This window comes from Pristiophorus japonicus, chromosome 18, assembly GCF_044704955.1.
Source record: "Pristiophorus japonicus isolate sPriJap1 chromosome 18, sPriJap1.hap1, whole genome shotgun sequence".
In the NCBI taxonomy this organism is placed as follows: domain Eukaryota; kingdom Metazoa; phylum Chordata; class Chondrichthyes; family Pristiophoridae; genus Pristiophorus; species Pristiophorus japonicus.
Window position 1 is genome coordinate 109,488,250 of NC_091994.1, and position 20,652 is coordinate 109,508,901.

General features: G+C 46.8%; 1 protein-coding gene across 4 annotated transcripts in view; it reads left to right on the plus strand.

Annotated features, from left to right (window-relative positions):
- Window positions 1-2,772, plus strand: part of ctnnbip1 (catenin, beta interacting protein 1) — a 117,384-nt gene extending 114,612 nt beyond the window's left edge. For all 4 annotated transcript variants that reach the window (XM_070860527.1, XM_070860530.1, XM_070860528.1 and 1 more), the window contains one exon: window positions 1,003-2,772. In XM_070860527.1, coding sequence (XP_070716628.1) covers window positions 1,003-1,061 — 59 coding nt within the window. In that variant the 3' untranslated portion in view covers window positions 1,062-2,772. The remainder of the gene's footprint in view (window positions 1-1,002) is intronic.
- The last annotated feature ends 17,880 nt before the right edge of the window (window positions 2,773-20,652 follow it).

Sequence of the window (20,652 nt, forward strand, 5' to 3'; positions counted from 1 at the left end):
TCTTTCTTCCCCCCCCCCCCTCCCCCCCCTGCCCCCACCACACAGGGAGAACCTTGAATGGAGGCCTTAAAGGGACAGGCCAGATGAAACACAGCTCAATCTTAGCATCTCCGTCAGAGCCATGCGCCAGACCCCAAGCTACCCATCGGCAATGCTGAGGGAGAGAAGTTCGAGTCATCCCCAAACATCTCGGGCAACGTCATTCAGAATTATACATTTACAGTAAATTTTGACTTTGATCCAGAGTAAACTTTAATAAAGATAGATTGCTGCTTAACAGTGACTGTGAAACTGATCCTTATTTAGATCAAAAGCCCTGATGTTGGTCTTTCCTGAGGCATGATGATTATTGTGATTTCAATAAAACAGCTATTGTGAAATGCAGGGGAAAAAAATCATGGCTTGATTTCATTTTAGTCTTTCTAAAGCATGATTGTAAAGACTTTTCTTCTGTCTCATAAAAATGCAGCCTTTTTGAGGTGAGCATATTGCTGGTTTTACACAAATCTCATTCCATGTATGGCTGGCAGATTAAAGTACAGTCGATTCAAACTCTGTCAGCAGTGTAAACCGAGTGCTGCCATTACCATCTCAAGTCTGCCCATCATCCCTTTTGTCTCTCTAATCTCTCCTGTCTGCCACCCTATCACAGACCTTCCCTTTTTTATTTTCCCCCCCCTCCTCCTTTCAGTGCCCCTTCAGAATCTGTTCTTTTCGAACATTCACCAGTTCTGACGAAGGGTCACAGACCCGAAATGTTAACTCTGTTTCTCTCTCCACAGATGCTGCCCGACCCGCTGAGGGTTTCCAGCATTTACTGTTTTTATTTCAGATTCCAGCATCCGCAGCATTTTGCTTTTGTAATTTGTGCTTTCATTATCGAGCTGCTCGCACACTGTTCTGTTAGCCAGAATATGCAATCATTTTAACTTTTTTTTTTAAACCAGTGTCACGCCTGTCGCTTGATATTGTGTGGTAATATTTTGTTTTTAAATCTTGCAGGTGCGGAGGACGTTGTGATGGCTTTTTCCAGACAAGAGACAGAGGACAGGCGGCAATGAAGGGCAATAGTTTTGCTGATGGTTGGGGGGCAGGCAGCAAGATTCTGGACGATGCGTACGAAGATTCCAGGGTGCTCACAAGTTGCTTGTCATCTCGTGTACTGTAGCCTCACAGCTGTGTGCCTGTGATAACCCGTGGTGTTCGTCTGGACTGCCTCTACCGACCAGGGAAAAGAAAAAGACTTGTGGGTTTTTTTTTGGCAGAAAGGATCCAGTGTCCTCTTGTGTTTTTATTTTTATTTGCGTGCATTGTTTTTATATTTTCTGAAGTACATAAGGGCTGCTCCTGGCATGCAGCTCGGGTACCGTGTGATTAAAACTGGTCTGTACACCTCTGAAGTGTCTCTTCTCCACTCCCACTCTGGAAGCTGATGCAGTATTTTCCAGTTCAATTCTGTGGAGAATTGGTTAACATCACATGTCCTTTACAGCAGGTTAATAAGCATAACAGACAGCACGAGTTCCTCCCTGGAAACCGCACCGTGGGCAGCACATGGGCGATTTGAAATGTTAAATTAATTTAAGTTGTCGGTTCTATTAAAACTAGTCTAGTTATCTGTTCTTTTTGTATCAGCAGTTAAGCTGCTTGCAGAGAGATTTTAAACAAAATCTTGGACAATCTGTTGTGTACAATGACCAAAATGTATTCAAATAGCTTGTGTTTTCTTTCCAGCTCCCTTACCCCACCTTGTTTTATTTTAAAAGAAAATGGTTGACGTAGGCTAACAATTTATAAAAGAATACACACTAGCTGCATAGTCCAGAGGGCAAAGGCGACACATTTTATAAACCGATTTAGGCGACAGGGGTAAGCAGAGAAGCAAGCCATTGGGGAGCGATGTGGTTGTAACCATCAGCACGGCTATGTTACTGCTGAGCTCGCCCATCCGCCAGCATTTTTGCAAAGCCTGAATGCTGCGTTCCTCGATGTACACAAAGCGCAAGGCTGTTTTGTTCATTGATATTTTACACCGTGCGTGACACCAAAAAAAAAATCTGCCCCACTGTCGACACAGTTTTGACTGCGTCGTAGGTTTCGAACTCCTCACCAAGTGAAGCAAATGTTGCATGTAGATGTGTGTTTTGGTTTAGAAAGCTTGTTTGAAAGTCAGGTATAATGCCTGGTATAAAGTCTACACTGTTGCTAAAGATATTTTGTGAAGCTGGGTATTTCTAAATTGGTTGCATCAAGGCAGATTCTGTGCTCTGAACACGACTGTCCTTGACTCAGATTACTGTTGAGGAAATATATTGATTCTTTTCTTACAACATACCCCCTCCAGCAAAGTACAAAGTAATGAGAGCCTGTCTGATTCAGGAGACACCGTTCTCTGCTGCAGGGCTCTGAGCTTGTTTTTCAAAATGATTAACATCCCCCGCCCTCGCCCGCCTACAAGAAATAAAAAATGCAAATGCTGTTTCTCTCAGGGCAGGGAATTGAGCCTGTTTGCTGTAGGTTTTCAGTCCTAGATTGCAAAATTGTCGACTAAAGTGCTTGATCACTGGTTTCTAAGCTGATGGGGATATCTTGCAAGAGGTGCTGTTGTATCTCCATGCAGGGTTATTTTTAGTGTGAATACTTTACACATTCAATGCTTGTAATACGGTTGATTATGTTAATGACCCTTTTTTTTTGACTCTGTATTGTGCATCTACTGATCAACACAGTAGCTCGTGTGTCTTTTGTCTTCCTTTCCCCGCCCCCCCCCCCCCCCCCCCCACTATCCTTTATCATTTGCCCAATTTCAGGTAGAGATGCAAATAGTTTGGCACTTAAGTCGAATTATACTATTTAACAATTGCTCTTGGGTGTGTCGTGAGATCCTATGGTTCTTTTTGTCTCAGATAATTGAAAATAGATTGCAAACTGTCATCATGTTCACTTTGTGTTAAGTATTTTGTCTTTTTTTTCCTCACGGCAATGAACTGTTTGCATTTGGTTTGGGGCCTATTAGGAATAGCTCCATTGTTAATATTTCAATTTGCACAGACACAAAGCGCCGAATGGCCACCTCCTGTGCTATAAACGTCTATGATTCGATCAATTCAATCCATCGATCTGGTTTGGGATCTATTAAAAAAAATCTGCAAATCAACACCATCATGGGAAAAATCGGATGAGAACAGGAGGCGCTTATATCGCAGTACTTAGGGTTGCCAACCTTTCAGGATCGTTGTCGGCCGGCGGGACACGGTGGTCTGAAATGGTTTCCTTCCGTGCTGTAAATTTCCAGGATTGCTCTGAAGTTTCCAGGAATTGAAGATTAATCCGCCGGACATTTGCTACCAGCAAAACCCAGGAGAGAAAGCAAACAAAACAAATTGTGTTTTTTTTTCCAATTTTCTTTGAACACTTTTCTTTATTGGCTATACCAGTATTGGAGATGGGGAATAGGCGGTTGGAGGTGAGAGGTCATGCGATGAGACCTCCAGGCCTACTTCCAGCCAGAGTTGGCAACCCCAGCAGCCGCAATGGTAGATTAGCAGGTGATGCCCTGCCTAGTGAGTTCCTGGTTTCTGCCGTCCCATCGGTGAGGTGGAGCAGAGTGAATGCACTTCTCCCTCAACGAGGGAGTATCCGAGGGCAGGTCACCCCAAGCTGCTCTTGCACACCTCCCAGGAGGCGATCACCTGCCTGCCTTTTCGGATGGGGTTACTTCAAGAAGAGGGGGAGAGCAGAAAAATAACGGTGAAGCAGCCCGTGTACATTATCCGATACGATATAATGGTAGGACACGTGTTCGCATCCGTGGAGTGTTCTTTCCCTCCGCACCAGCAATGTGGGTTAAACAGAGAAGTTGTGTGTTCTATACATGGAAGAAGATTGGAGGCCTTCTCAGAGTCTTCAAATAGCCAGTTCTCGCCAGCGTAAGCTCAGCATGTTATGTAGGGCGGGAGGCACCGACCATATAGAGATTTAGGCAAAACAAGAAAACCTACTTGAACCAATTTAATAATTGCAGGTCACCTCTTGAATTAAGCTGCCACACGCTAACATGATAGGCTAGCAACATCTTTTTTTAAAGTGATTTTAGACCAGTGGGAAGCAACTGCCTTGCATGGAGTGGTGATCATACGCCAAAGCCACTGGTGTGAATGGGGCTCCAGGCACAGCATTATGTCCAGCTGCAAAAGTAAGCATTTAACGCAGCTCTGCAAACGTCCTGTCAGACTGCAGTGGTTTTTGAGTAGATTAACTCCTCCATTGTTTTTCCCAGCTTCTCACAATGCCAGTGACGCACACTGACCTACAGTTCCTGCTACTTCGTCGCCCGCGGTAATTCGCCCAAGTAGCCATTCTTCATGACGACAGTAGGTTGCAGTAAGCCGAGGCAGTTAGCCTGATCCATTCCTCGGCCCCTGACGACACGAGCTTGCTTTCCGGTAATGGTGGGTATTCGAAATCCGGATTATCTGAGTTTGTGTGCAGTTAGCAATAAGTTAATTGCATATATCATGACGCATATTGAATATGTCCAATACTCATCATCATCATCATAGGCAGTCCCTCGGAATCGAGGAAGACTTGCTTCCACTCTTAATGTGTTCTACAGGGCTGTAATAATACCCGTTCTCCTGTATGGCTCAGAGACATGGACCATGTACAGTAGACACCTCAAGTTGCTGGAGAAATACTACCAATGATGTCTCCGCAAGATCCTACAAATCCCCTGGGAGGACAGATGCACCAACGTTAGCATCCTTAACCAGGCCAACATCCCCAGCATTGAAGCCCAATACTAGGCATTGGAGTAGAAGAGTAAGGAAGTCTTGCTACAATTGTATAGGGCCCTGGTGAGACCACACCTGGAGTACTGTGCACAGTTTTGGTCTCCTTATCTAAGGAAGGATATACTTGCCTTGGTGGCAGTGCAATGTATGTTCCCTAGATTGATTCCTGGGATGAGACGCCTGTCTTATGATGAGAGATTGTGTAGATTGGGCCTATACTCTGGAGTTTAGAGGATTTTGAAGGGAATTGACAGGGTAAATGCTGAGAGGTTGTTTCACCTGGCTGGGGTATCTAGAATAGTCTCAGGATAAGGGGTCGGCCATTCAAGACAGAGATGAGGAGGAATTTCTTTCAGAGAGTTGTGAATCTTTGGAATTCTCTGCCCCAGAGGACTGTGGATGCTGAGTTTCTGAATATATTCAAGGCTGAGATCGATAGATTTTTGGATTCTCGGGGAATCAAGGGATATGGAGATCGGGCGGAAAAGTGGAGTTGAGGCCGATGATCAGCCATGATCCTATTGAATGCTCGAGGGGCTGTGTAGCCTACTCCTGCTCCTAGTTCTTATGTATATAAGTACACAGTTGCAGGATCATAAGATATTTATAGCTGAGACTGACCGGCCTAAATACCATCTCATTTACTGGCTGTACAACAGTTCTGTATAACTGTTGAGTGATGCCATCTTCAATATCCAAAATCCCCAACATTGTTATCCAGGTGTGAGATATGATCGATGTCAACGGCCTCGAAATTTAGCCCAAAACTGACACCTACGCATCGAGTTAGCACGCGCCTGAAACCTGTGTTGGGCCCCCCTACTTGCATATACATGTTTGAGGCCCCCTTTGCCAAACTGGCTGGCTGCGTTCAGAAATATATCTCTGCGGCATCATCATAGGCAGTTCCTCGGAATCGAGGAAGACTTGCTTCCACTCTTAACATGAGTTCTTTGGTGGCTGAACAGTCCAATACGAGAGCCACAGACGCTGTCACAGGTGGGACAGATAGTCATTGAAGGAAAGGGTGGGTGGGACAGGTTTGCCACACTCTCTTTCCGCTGCCTGCGCTTGATTTCTGCATGCTCTCGGCGATGAGACTCGAGGTGCTCAGCACCCTCCCGGATGCGCTTCCTCCACTTAGGGCGGTCTTTGGCCAGGGACTCCCAGGTGTCAGTGGGGATGTCGCACTTTAGCAGAGAGGCTTTGAGAGTGTCCTTGTTAGGTTTACGCTGCCCACCTTTGGCTCGTTTGCCGTGAAGGAGTTCCGAGTAGAGCACTTGCTTTAGGGGTCTCGTATGCAAGTGTAAAGGCTCCGTTAGGACAAAATTAGGTGAGCAAAAATGTTTCATTTTAAATTCTGCACTTGTGCAGTATGGCCAGTGTGTGTGCAGATTTTTTAAACTTTTTGTGCTGACCTAGTTTTATACTGTTAAATTAGGCATTAAAAAAAGACTTGCATTTATATAGCCCCTATCACAGCCACCGGACATCCCAAAGCGCTTTAGAACCAAAGTAGTACTGTTTGGAGTGTAGTCACTGTTGTAATGGAGGAAACATGGCAGTCAATTTGTTTACAGCAAGCTCCCACAGACAACAATGTGATAATGACCAGATAATTTTTTTGTAGTAATGTTGATTGGGAGATAAAACTCTCCAGAACACTGAGGACAACTCCACTGCTCACCGAAATAGTGCCATATGCACCTGAGAGCAGACGGCCTCAATTTAACGTCTCATCTGAAAGATGGCGCCTCCAACAGTGCAGGACTCCCTCGGGGTGTCAGCCTGAATTTTTGTGCTCAAGTCTCTGGAGTGGGATTTGAACCCACAACCTTCTGACTCCGAGCTGAGCGTGCTGCCCACTGAGTCACAGCTGACAGCGCACCGGTTACTGGTGAGGGCTGGAGTGTTCGAGCTGGTGGTACTTAGGCTGACATGGTAGCCCATTCATTTTTTGGTTACTGTTTGCCCTGCGGCTAGTGAATCTGCTCACGGTGGGAATGGAGAGATTTGAACAGCCAAACTCCACTGCCTCAGGGAGGTAGCTGACTCTGGCTGTGCCACACCGTTCCAACGAAGTGGTGATTGTACAGCATTTGGAATCATGGAATGGTTACAGCACAGAAGGAGGCCATTCGGCCCATCGAGCCCGTGCCGGTCCTCTGTAAGAACACCTCAGCCAGTCCCACTCCCCCGCCCTTTCCCCGTAGCCTGCAAATTTGTTTCCTTCAGGTAATTATCCAATTCCCTTTTGAAAGCTACGATTGAATCTGCCTCCACACCACCCTCTGAGGCCGTGCATTCCAGATCCTAACCACTCGCTGCACAAAACATTTTAAGCTTCTCCTGCCGTCTTTGGTTCTTCTGCCAATCACCTTAAATCTGTTCTGGCTGCACACGGTTGCTGAATGGTATTGTACTGTAACATCCCCGAGACTGCTGCCAATCTGCGTACTTACGCGAGTGCTTCCCTGGACTGCTCCAGCTCAATTCTGTGACTGATTTTATGAACACTGGCACCCTGTTTACAGCGAGAAGTCGTGAGATTGATTGTGGTAGAATGTGCCATAAGAGAATAACTGACTAAAGTGTTATTGGAAAAAGAAACCTTGAAAGCACTCTTATCCAGGCTGCTGAGTCAGGATAACATGAATATAAGCAGGTCATTTCATTTGAAGTAGAGAATGCAAGTACCAAGCGTCAAAGAAATTATAATTTCCCCCACCAGACTTGTGGTTACATATGGAATCGACTCCTAGTTTTTTTTTATTCGTTCCTGGGATGTGGGCGTCGCTGGCAAGGCCAGCATTTATTGCCCATCCCAAACTGCCTTTAAGGTGGTGGTGGTGGTGAGCCGTTGCCTTGAACCGCAGTCCGTGTGGTTTATTTTTCATCTTGTTTCTTGTAGTGGTTTGTTACAACTGAGTGAATCGCTGGGCCATTTCAGAGGGCAGTTAAGTCAACCACATTGCTGTGTGTCTGGAGTCACATATAGGCCTGACTGGGTAAGGGCAGCAGATTTCCTCCCGTAAAAGGACATTAGTGAACCAGATGGGTTTTTCGTTTCCTAGTTAATGCAGTGTTGATGTGCATCGTTACAAACATAGTTGGTTGGGAGCAGGGTTACAAGTTAAAGGTAGGGACACAAACTGAGATAATCAAGTAATGCATGTGGAACACCATGCATCCTGTGCTGCTGAGACTCTGGAAGTAGCCTCTGGGAAGGAACAGGCAAAGGGTTCAATGAGGCAGGAGTGAGGAGAGATAGATGGACTGGACTTTATTTATTTACCTTTGAGGAGTGCGACAGACACAGAGATTTTGTCAAATTATCCATCAGAAGGTTACATTTGAAGCAACAATGGGGCAAATTGTTCATACTCTGAAAATTGGGATCGTGAAACCCTATCTTAGTTCTGTAAAATAATTTAAAATTGACCTTGGAATCTGCTTACCTTTATTTTCTGATTATTGTGTTTTCCTCACTTTGTACTTGCATCTGCTTACATGAAGTGATACCTCCTTGTCCCCTAGTTGGATTCAAACCAAGAATTGAGTTATTGTCCTTGCACCCTCCTGCTCCACCCTCCAGTTTTGTTCAACACTAAATGCTAATTTGTAAATGTAGCAGTGTGTGTAGTCTGCGATTGAGTGCTGACAAAGTGCGCCCTTCAGTAATGCTTTCTATCATTGGAACACACCACAGCCATCCAACCCCAATGACCTCTGCACTGCAATGGCTGGGTTCCATAGCTGCTAGACCCCAGTGTCACCGTCCGGGAATGAGATTAGTGTATTCCAGACCCAAGTGACATATTAAGACTTGTTCCCCTTTTCTTAGCTGTTTTAATCTTACTGTTTCTGTTCAATGGCTACATCTTATGATAATGTAACACCAAAAAAAGGCTGAAATGTTTTACTGCAGTATATTGTAGCAGAGTGATTGTTTTGTTGGGGGTGGGGGATGGAGAGTAAAGGGTTAATAAAGATCACTTGTCCTGTGACCTGTAGACCCTTAATTTGTCATTTTTTGTAATACAGAATAAAGTTAAAAGATTTGTCAAAAATACATCTTCCAGACTTGAGTCCAGTTTAACTATCTTCATTTGTCTGTGTACAACTGGTGAACATATTGAGATTGATGACAAGAATATCCAAAGCTGTCTTAGCCTATTTAGATAGCTGGGGGAGGGTTTACCCCGAAAAGGTACTTATTCTTTTGAAGCACTCATGTGTAAATGAACTATAATCTGCGAGGACTACCCACCCCCCTCCCTCCACCATGTTCTCTTTTTTTTTAATTGGTGCACGGGCCCTTTACCTGGCTGCGCGTCCCATTCAATTTTTCTCACACGAGCAGTTAATGACATTGAAAAGCCACTGAGTGGCTGCGTGGGACCTCCAGACCGCTACACAGCCATGCAGCTTAACTTGAAGGTTGGACCCCCCCCCACCACACCTGCTCCAATCACCATCATATTAACCTTTGGAATCCTACACAATCTATATAATATATTTTAAAAATCTTACATCTGTCTGCACTCTATCAAAACTTCTATTATACATTTCTATGTCCACATTTGAAATATAAATGGATTATGCGAACTTGTTTCATCGTACTGGCACTCCTGCAAATGGAGGCAATGCAGCGCCACCACGGGTGGGAGGGTGTAATTACAGCGTGACAGGTTTAAATGGGCAGTTTGCATTGTAAACAACGGACGGGAATTTATAGCCTAAAATGAGAACAGAAAGTCAGACTTTAAAATGGGGACTGAATTACGTCTGTGGGCCTGATCCAATTATCCTCCGCCCTTCACTTGAAGACCACACTTGGTGTTGACTCCCCATTTGCGATGCCACAGGAGTTCGACGAGTAAGTGGATTAACTGGGAGTTGTTGGCTCTTTTCATTGTGACAACCCATTCAAAAGCTGACGTCCAATATGCACCAAATAATCACACTGGCTAAATGTAGTGAAAAATCGGGGTTATCGCGCAGCACTCCAGGGACCCCGCACAGCCAACTTTCCAATGCAAAAACCGTGCACGCGCTCGGTATTTTAAACTGCCCAGTAGCCCCTTAAAGGGGCAGCATGCCTCCAAACAAAATTACAGTGATTGGTTACTGCTCGAGGTCTGGTTAGCACTGGTGTCTATACAGCGACTATAAAAGCATTTTAAAAGATGCAAGTGTGACATTTCGCAATGTAGTAAATTAGATATATGGGAATTCCCCAACTGGCAATCTCTGCTCTGTGACTTCTGTAATGGGAGTGGGAAAAAGAAAGCCCTGTACAGGCATTCTCCCGACACAGCACTTCTGTCTTCTTGAATGTTTTTTGGGTTAGAATGTGACATGTTTTCTTTTGCCAGTTTTTGCATCTCTCTCTTCCTGAAGAATTCATCCTCCTGCTCATTCTTCATGTGAATACAGACAGTGCGTAACAATGTGCTGTTAGACCCTGGAGGTCATCGTAGGCAAGCTTGCTCCTGTCCTCACCCCTGCCCCTTCCAGCAGGGGTCATCGGATAACAACCCGGAGCAGGAACCTGGACTGAAATTCTCTCCGCCAGACCAAGGACAATCGAATGAAAAATTTTCAATCTTTCTGATTCCTTTGGGAATAACATGACTTGGTTTCATTTTGTGTGTGATCTCAGATCTATCATTTCTCATTTAGAATTTACAAATCAGTGCTGCAGACCCTTTTTGCTGAACGATGTGATCGCAGACCTCTTTTTCTGGATTACTATCTGAGACCATAAAACCCTGTGCCAAGCACTGGCAGGTCATTTATAGCATGCTCTATCACAGTGAGCATCCCTGATTATAATCGCTCAAACATCGGTGACTGTGCCTTCAGCTGCCTGGGCCCCAAGCTCTGGAACTCCCTCCCTAAACACTCCTGTGGCATCGCAAATGGGGAGTCAACACCAAGTGTGGTCTTCAAGTGAAGGGCGGAGGATAATTGGATCAGGCCCACAGACGTAATTCAGTCCCCATTTTAAAGTCAGACTTTCTGTTCTCATTTTAGGCTAGCTCTCTTTCCTCCTTTTAAGACACTCCTTAAAACCTACCTCTTTGACCAAGCTTTTGGTCATCTGCCGTAACTTCCTGTTTTTTTTTGTGGCTCGGTGTCAAATTTGTTTGGTTCGTCTTTGCTTTGGGACGTTTTACTACGTGAAAGGCGCTATATAAATATAAGTTCTTGTTGCAGTGCGAATAGACACTGTGAATCTGAAATAGGTCTGCTGCAGGACCTTTACGGTTGTACCCATCATCCCTGGACAAGTAAGTGGGGCGATCAACCAAGACCCTCCGCCCGGAGCACTGATGCTATTGGTAAGAGCAGGCCTCTTACATCAGTTTCAGGCTCGGCTTGTGGTGGTGGCCCATGTGGTTAAATAGCCTGCTGACAATCATTGTCTATTCACACACACAAAGCCAGCCTGCTGGAGTGAGGTACTGGATGGTGATTGACAGCCGTGGAACCGTACCTAACAAATGCCAGAGCCTTCAAGAAAGGAGGAGAGGGCATCGGCCAAAAATTCCGTTCAGTGTTGTGTGTGTAATTTATTAATTTCACACCTTACCCCCGTCACTCCCAGCATCCCATTTGCTTTTCATGTCAGCCGTGGCTCAGTGGGCAGCACCCTCACCTCTGAGAAGGTTGTGGGTTCGAGTCCCACTCCAGAGACTTGAGCACAAAAATCTAGGCCGACGCTCCCAGTGCAGTGCTGAGGGAGTGCCGCACTGTCAGAGGTGCCAGCTTTCGGATGACATATTAAACCGAGGCCCCGTCTGCTCTCTCAGATGGACATGGATCCTATGGCACTATTTCGAAGAAGAGCAGGGGAGTTACCCTCGGTGTCCTGGGGCCAATTTTTATCCCTCAATCAACATCTCAAAAACAGATTATCAGCTCATGATCACGTTACTGTTTCTGGGAGCTTGCTGTGTGCAAATTGGCTGCCGCGTTTCCTTCATCACAACAGTGACTACTTCAAAAAAAAGTACTTCATTGGCTGTAAAGTGCTTTGGGATGTCCTCTGGCTGTGACAGGCGCTATATAAATTCAAGCCTCTTTGATGGTGTAGCTTGTATTTGCATAACTCGATCCACAAATTGTTTAGAATCTCGGCTCCACTCATTATTGACTGTTAACGTGACAAGTAGATAATACAAAGTGCAGATCCAGAGCTACTTAAAACGTGGTCTCGAGGAACCACATATAAGATAAACAGAGTACGTTGCTGCCATTATAAATCTGCTTCGAATAAGACAAGTACTTTGAAGATGTCTCCATGATCTTTGTAAGAAATCTGCTACATCCAGCAGGGATTTGGACACATCACAGTCACATACACTGCTGTAATATATTGTGACTGCACTTTGAATCATTTTCACAACCATCTCCATCAAGACTTTTGTTGGGGGAAGGAAAGCTTGCTAATTCGTGAAATACAAGCACAGTCAGGTCTTTTTCAAATCTTCACTCCTTGGGCCTGAATCACGCTGGTATACAGTTCTACATATACTCAGCGCCCTCTGCCACCGCACCTCTTCGTATGAGAACCTGGCCTGAATGTTGGCAGGCTACCTGACAACGGGGAGAACAATACCTCAACTTAACTGAGGGGGTTTTGATAGGGTAGATGCTGAGAGGTTGTTTCCCTTGGAGAATCTAGAACTAGAAGTTACAGTCTCAAGATAAGGGGTCGGCCATTTAAGGCTGAGTTGAGAAATTTCTCCAGTGAGGGTTGTAAATCTTTGGAATTCTCTGCCCCGGAGAGCTGTGAGTGCTCAGTCGTTGAGTATATTCAAGGCTGAAATCGATAGATTTTTGGAGTCGAGGGATATGGGGATAGTGCAGGAAAGTGGAGTTGAGGTAGAAGATCAGCTATGATCGTATTGCATGGCGGAGCAGGCTCGAGGGGCAGAATGGCCTACTTCTGCTCCAATTTCTTAATGTGCTTAATCCTGTTTTCACCCGATATCCATTTGAACTTTGCACCGTGCAGCCCAGTACCAACTTTTGCAATGTAAAGTTTCGAGCATGCGCAAAACTGAAGCGGCTATGCAGCCCCTTAAAGGGGCCACGCACCCCCCTCACGCCCCCAAAAGAATATAAGAGAGAACATTGGAGATGAGAACATTTTTTATGCCACAGGTTATTTTTATTCATTCCTGGGATGTGGGCGTCGCTGGCAAGGTCAGCATTTATTACCCATCCCTAATTGCCCCTTGAGAAGGTGGTGGTGAGCCGCCTTCTTGAACCGCTGCAGTCCGTGTGGTGAAGGTGCTCCCACAGTGCTGTTCGGGAGGGAGTTCCAGGATTGTGACCCAGTGACGATGAATTTCCAAGCCAGGATGGTGTGTGACAGGGAGGGGGAGGTGATGGTGTTCCCATGCGCCTGCTGCCCTTGTCCTTCTAGGTGGTAGAGGTGGCGGGTTTGGGAGGGGCTGCTGAATAAGTTTTGGTGGGTTGCTGCAGTGCATCTTGTAGATGGTACTGATCTGGTGATTTAGACATCCAGCTCTACCTCTCCACCACTTCTCTCAACCCCTCCATGGTCTCTAAATTGTCAGACTGCTTGTCCGACATCCAGTACTGGATGAGCAGAAACTTTCTCCAATTAAATATCTTTGGTCCCCACCACAAACTGCGTTCCCTAGCCACTCACTCCCTCCCTCGCCCTAACATCTGTCTGAGGCTGAACCACTGTTTGTAACCTTGGTGTCATATTTGACCCTGAAATGAGCTTCCGGCCACATATTCGCAGCATAACTAAAACTGCCTATTTCCACCTCTGTAACATTGTCCGTCTCCGCCCTTGCCTCAGCTCATCTTCTGCTGAAACCCTCATCCGTGCCTTTGTTACCTCTAGACTTGACTATTCCAACACACACCTGGCTGCCCTCCCACATTCTACCCTACATAAACTTGAGGTCATCCAAAATTCGGCTGCCCATGTCCTAACTCGCATCAAGTCCCATTCCCCCTGTGCTCGCTGGCCAACATTGGCTTCCAGTTAAGCAACACCTCGATTTCAAAATTCTCATCCTTGTTTACAAATCCCTCCATGGCCTTCGCTCCTCCCTATCTCTGTAATCTCCCTCAGCCTCACAACCCTCCCCGAGATGTCTGCACTCCTCTAGTTCTGCCCTCCTGAGCATCCCTGATTATAATCGCTCAACCATCGGTGGCCGTGCCTTCAGCTGCCTGGGCCCCAAGCTCTGGAACTCCCTGCCGAAACCCCACCTCTCCACCTCTCTTTCCTCCTTTAAGATGCTCCTTAACACCTACCTCTTTAACCAAGCTTTTGGTCATCTGCGTTAATTTCTCCTTATGTGGCTCGGCGCCAAATTTATTTGTTTGGTCTTATAACCCTCCTGTGACGTGAATTGGGACATTTTACTACATTAAAGGCGCTAAGTTGTTGTTGGAACGCACTGCCTGAAAGGGCGGTGAAAGCAGATTCAAAAATGACTTTCAAAGGGGAATTGGATAACTGATTGAAGGGGAAATATTATCTGGGATATGGGGAAAGGGTGGGGGTGTGGGACTAAGTGGATAGTTCTTTCAAATTCATTCTATGATTCAAATTTTAGCTACAATTGACAAATGCCAACCTGTGATCAGACGGTGAGATTGGGCATGTCAGAAACGATCTGTGTTATTCACACGGATACAATGTGATGAACTCTTCAATAACCTAATAAAGGATACGTCATTCAAACAGGGAAGAGGAGTACTTTGAAGGGGTCCCGGTATTATATCTGCTACATACGGCAGGGATTTGTAAAGATCACAGTTGCATTCTGCACATTTGGTGCAGGTCAAAAAATGTACTTCATTGGCTGCTGAGCGCTTTGGGACATCCTGGGGTCATGAAAGGCGCTATATAAATGCAAGTCTTTAATCCGAATCAGTTGGGCTTCAGTTCTACAAGATTGCGGAACGACAGTGCCTTGCAGGAAATGGTGACGATTACTCAACACTTTTGTTGGGGGATGTAGGGCGACTGACATTAGTATGTCTGCAACAGGGCTGTCACTGAAAAGATTAGCACTTGAATAGGTGAGAACAGCGGTCTGCTAGTTGAGTGAATTATTTATGACATATACATGCATCATCATGTCCTAAAGCACAGAAGGCTGAATATCTCCCAGAGGTGGGGAGAAGAGGAACTAATTTTCAAAATGGGCCGTGGTGTTGCAAGTATCTCGTCGATGTGATGTTCCCAGCCTGGGTTTGTCGGAATGTTTGCAGCTTTTTAGCAACAGGAAAGCTTCCAAAGCCTTTTATACTGCCCTGTGCTTTGTTATTTACTGCTTGTGTTGGAAATCAGAGCAGTGACGACACAGTTTAACATTGCAACATGTTTAACCTCTTCTGCAACAGTCGGGAGAGGCGCAGACAGGTTGAAAAATGAGAGGACACTGAGGGACCATTAGGAGATTTAAAAAAATACAAGTCAGCAGGCATACGGATCACGCAGTGACCTCACTTACATCGCGTAATGGCAGTTATATCTCACACTCCAAATGACAAAGGCACTATAGAGAATTGCACACTCTATTGCCAAGGTCAGACTGACTTGAGACATAGACTGAAACCAAATGAAATGAATAAAACCACGCTTACTTTCTATAACTGCTCACAGTAGCACCGAGTGATAATATGAGAAATAAGTGAGTTACTGGCACTCTGTAATGACCTTGGGGAACCTTTATCTAAGCCTTGGAGACAGTGCATCGAAGGTTCACCAGACTGATTCCTGGCATCAGAGGGCTGTCCTATGAGGAGAGATTGGGCCTATACTCTCTGGAGTTTAGAGGAATGAGAGGTGATCTCATTTGAAACGTATAAGATTCTGAGGGGGATTGACAGGGTAGATGCTGAGAGGTGGTTTCCCCCGGGTGGGGAGTCTAGAACCAGGGGTCACAGTCTCAGGACAAGGGGTCAGCTTTTAAAGACCAAGATGAGGAGGAATTTCTTCACTCAGAGGGTGGTGAATCTTTGGAATTCTCTGCCCCAGAGGATTGTGGATGCTGGGTCGCTGAATATATCATTGGCTGTATAGAAGTACTTCATTGGCTGTAAAGCGCTTTGGGGCATCCAGTGGTCGTGAAAGGCGCTATATAAATGCAAGACTTTTTTTTGATAGTCAAGGCTGAGATAGATAGAATTTTGGACTCTAGAGGAATCAAGGGATAAGACAGGAAAGTGGAGTTGAGATTGAAGATCACGCATGATCTTATTAAAGGGCGGAGCAGGCTCGAGGGGCCATGTGGCCTACTCCTGCTCCTAGTTCTTATGTTTTTATGAGTCTCATGAGCTGCCATTGGACCTCCGCTTAAACCCAAACCCATTCAGTTACATCCCCACCCCCCCCCCCCCCACTTTTGGCTGCAGGATTTCCTCATAGAATCATAGACGTTTACAGCACGGAAGGAGGCCATTTCGGCCCATCGTGTCCGTGCCGGCCAACAAGAGGCTATCCAGCCTAATCTCACTTTCCAGCTCTAGGTCCGTAGCCCTGCAGGTTACGGCACTTCAGGTACACATCCAAGTACTTTTATAATGTGGTGAGGGTTTCTGCCTCTACCACCCTTTCAGGCCGTGAGTTCCAGACTCACTGGAAGTCACTGCAATGCACTCATCGCAAGCCTTTGGCTTCCAATGGACCTGCATTGGAGTGCCAGCATGAAGTAACCAGGGGACAGTGCACAGGTTGGTCCCGCCTGAACTCATTGAATGGCGGAGGCTCGAAGGCCCGAATGGCCTACTACTGCACCTATTTTCTATGTTTCTATGAGACCCCCGAGTGCAAATAGACAGGCTGCACGAATCTGCAGACACTACACCGTGAGAGAAATCACCCATTGTTTCGGTGTCAGGAGCAGAAAACTGTCGTCTGTCAGAACGAGTTCCCTGCTTCGATATTTCCCTGAGGTTATGCAACACATCATTTGCCCAATTGGAACAGCATTTGTCAAACCATGGGCGAAGAAAAAAAAAAATAGGTTTTGAAGCACAGCCATGCATTCTGTTGTTACATAAATGAGTCTGAAGTTTGCTGTGCTTTGCATTTTGTGTTTCTTATAACTCTGGAACAAAGTGTAAATGGAGTTCTGCAAACAGAGAGGCAGGTCCTTGTGGGGACTTGGGCGTGATGGGGTTTGGAACAGGGCCAGGCCTGAGTGCAGGTTGGCCGAACTCCACAACATCCCGTGCGTCTCCTTCCAAGTGGAGACTTGAGTGTTACAGCTCTGCGTGCACCTCACACCAAACACAGGATCTAGCTGGCAAGGAATGAGTCAGAAGCACTCGGTGGCTCACCACCACTTTCTCACGGGCAATTAGGCACAAGCAACAAAGGCCGGCCTCATCCCATCAACTAATTAAAAAAATGCATACCACATCATCATCATCATAGGCAGTCCCTCGAAATCGAGGAAGACTCGCTTCCACTCTAAAAATGAATCCTTAGGTGACTGAACAGTCCAATACGGGAATTACAGTCTCTGTCACAGGTGGGACAGACAGTGGTTGGAGGAAAGGGTGGGTGGGGAGTCTGGTTTGCCACACGCTCCTCCCGCTGCCTGAGCTTGATTTCTGCATGCTCTCGGCGACGAGACTCGAGGTGCTCAGCGCCCTCCCGGATGCACTTCCTCCACTTAGGGCGGTCTTTGGCCGGGGACTCCCAGGTGTCAGTGGGGATGTTGCATTTTATCAGGGAGGCTTTGAGGGTGGTCCTTGTAACGTTTCCTCTGCCCACCTGGGGCTCGTTTGCCGTGAAGGAGTTCCGAGTGGAGCGCTTGCTTTGGGAGTCTTGTGTCTGTCATGCGGACAATGTGGCCCGCCCAGCGGAGCTGATCAGGTGTGGTCAGTGCTTCAATGCTGGGGATGTTGGCCTGGTCGAGGACGCTAATGTTGGTGCGTCTGTCCTCCCGGGGGATTTGCAGGATCTTGCGGAGACATGGTTGGTGGAGAGGTGGGTGCCACATGCCAATGTTACGCCTGGTTTACTGATGGCAGCCCTGCACAGGCCGATTTCCTGACTTTCCACCAGCGGTGAGGAGCCTTGACCAGCAGCCATGACTACCAATAATCCCCAGGGTACTAAGGCCAATTGTAACCCATCTCCCGCAAGCTTGGCTCAGACGATCTGACTCGGCACCAACTGGGAGGTGGGTAGCGAGCAAGGGGCCTTCCTGATGTTCACCAGACTGATTCCTGGGATGGGGGGTTAGTCCTATGAGGAGAGATTGAGTAGACTAGGCCTATATTCCCTAGAGTTTAGAAGAAAGAGAGGTGATCTCATTGATACATACAAAATTCTTAGAGAGCTTGACAGCGTAGATGCAGGGAGGATGTTTCCTCTGGCTGGGGAGTCTAGAACCAGGGGTCACAGTCTCAGGATAAGGGGTCAGCCATTTAGGATTGAGATGAGGAGAAACTTCTTCACTCAGAGGGTGGTGAATCTTTGGAATTCTCTGCCCCAGAGGGCTGTGGAGGCTCAGTTGTTAAGTATATTCACAATGGAGATCGATAGATTTTTGGATATTAAGGGAATCAAGGGATATGGGGTTAGTGCAGGAAAGTGGAGTTGAGGTCAAAGATCAGCCACGATCTCATTGAATGGCGGAGCAGGCTCGAGGGGCCGAATGGCCGCCTCCTTATGTTGTTATGTGTGTAGGTTCGGCTGCGGCCTAGTGGAGAGAGGCCACACACGTCTGTACATTGCTGTACCGGTGTCGCTGGCTCCGGGTTTGGCAGGTCATCGCATGGCTGGCAACCACCACCACAACAACAACAACTTATATTTATATAGCACCTTTAACATAGTAAAATGTCCCCAGGCACTTCACAGGACTGTCATAAAACAGAAATTTGACACCGACCCACATAAGGAGAAATTAGGGTAGGTGACCAAAAGCTTGGTCAAAAAGGTAGGTTTTAAGGAGTGTTTTAAAGGAGGAGAGGCAGAGAGGTTTAGGCAGGGAGTTCCAGAGCTTGGGGCCCAGGCAGTTGAAGGCACGGCCACCGATGGTGGAGCGATTGAAATCAAGGTAAGCGAGCGTGCAACATTTTGGCCCAGGCTGTCTTTTTTCCTCATGCTTCAGACAGCACCACAAGGAGCAATGGGCAAGGCACAGCTTGGGGGCCCAGGGGTCACATTGTATGTGGCCAGATCTGGGTTAGATGTCAGTGGGTGGTTCTTTTGCCAGAGAATAGTGGGCCTGTGGAACTAGTTGGCATCTCGTGCTGTGGATGCTGATTTACTGAATTCCTTCAAGCAAAAGCAAAGCTCTGTTGGGCGGGCCACATTGTCCACATGCCTGACACAAGACTCCCAAAGCAAGCGCTCTACTCAGAACTTCTACTCGGCAAGCGAGCCCCAGGTGGGCAGAGGAAATGTTTCAAGGTCACCCTCAAAGCCTCCTTGATAAAATGCAACATCCCCACCGACACCTGGGGGTCCCTGGCCAAAGACCGCCCTAAGTGGAGGAAGTGCATCCGGGAGGGCGCTGAGCACCTCGAGTCTCGTCGCCGAGAGCATGCAGAAATCAAGTGCAGGCAGCGGAAGGAGCGTGCGGCAAACCAGACTCGCCCACACACCCTTTCCTTCAACCACTGTCTGTCCCACCTGTGACAGAGACTGTAATTCCCGTATTGGACTGTTCAGTCACCTGAGAACTCACTTTTAGAGTGGAAGCAAGTCTTCCTCGATTTCGAGGGACTGCCTATGATGATGATGATGGATGTGTTTCTGGCTGGGGTGGAGATTAACTCTTACAGAAGGTAGGTACTGCAGGGAATTCAGGGCCAGAGTGATCTCCTGGACTAGTTTCGATCGCCTTGACGGAGAGGAATTTCCCAGATTTTTTTCCCCCGAGTTGGCCTGGGTTTTTCTCTAGTTATTTGCCTCTCCCAGGAGATCACATGGATCCGGATGGGGTGGAGTGTACATGTTGTGATACACAAGGTAGCCCGATCGTGTGGGGCAGGCTCGATAGACCAGATGGTCTTTACCTGTCCGTCATGGTCCGTATGTTCACATTTCCCACTGAAATCTTTTGAAAGGTGACCAGTTCAGATGCAGGGAGGCAGCCAAGAAATTTTCCCACTGAAAAGACAGATTTGCATTTATATAGCACCTTTCCAGCCCTCAGGACGTCCCAAAAAGCCAATGAAGTACTTTTGGAGTATAGTCACTGTTGTAATGTGGGAAGTATGGCAGCCAATTTGCGCACAGCAAGCTCCCATAAACAGCAATGTGATAATGACCAGATAGTCTGTTTTTGTGATGTTGATTGAGGGATAAATATTGGTCCAGAACACCCCTGCTCTTCATTGAAATAGGGATCTTTTACATCCACCTGAGAGAGCAGACGGGGCCTCGCTTTAACGTCTCATCCAAAAGACGGCACCTCCGACAGGGCAGCACTCCCTCAGCACTGCACTGGGAGTGTCAGCCTAGATTATTGTGCTGAAGTCCCTGGAGTGGGACGTGGACCCCCAACATTCTGCCTCAGAGGCGAGTGTGCTGCCCACTGAGCCACAGCTGACAATAAAACTAGCGCAATACAGACAGGGGGGGGGATCAACTCTGGGGCTGTCCTGGTTTGCAGAGCTCACCATCGCCCCGGAGCACAGTGACCCAGTGGGTTCATCCCACAGCCTCTTTGTTTTCACCACGAGAAAGAAACACATAGAAAGCAATCCCGGCACGGTTTCATTTCATTGGGCATTGGTCCTGATTCCCTAAACCAATGATATTCTGGTTGATAGATTGGAAAGTGAATAGCATAGAATTATTTTAAAGAAACAATTACTTCAAGGC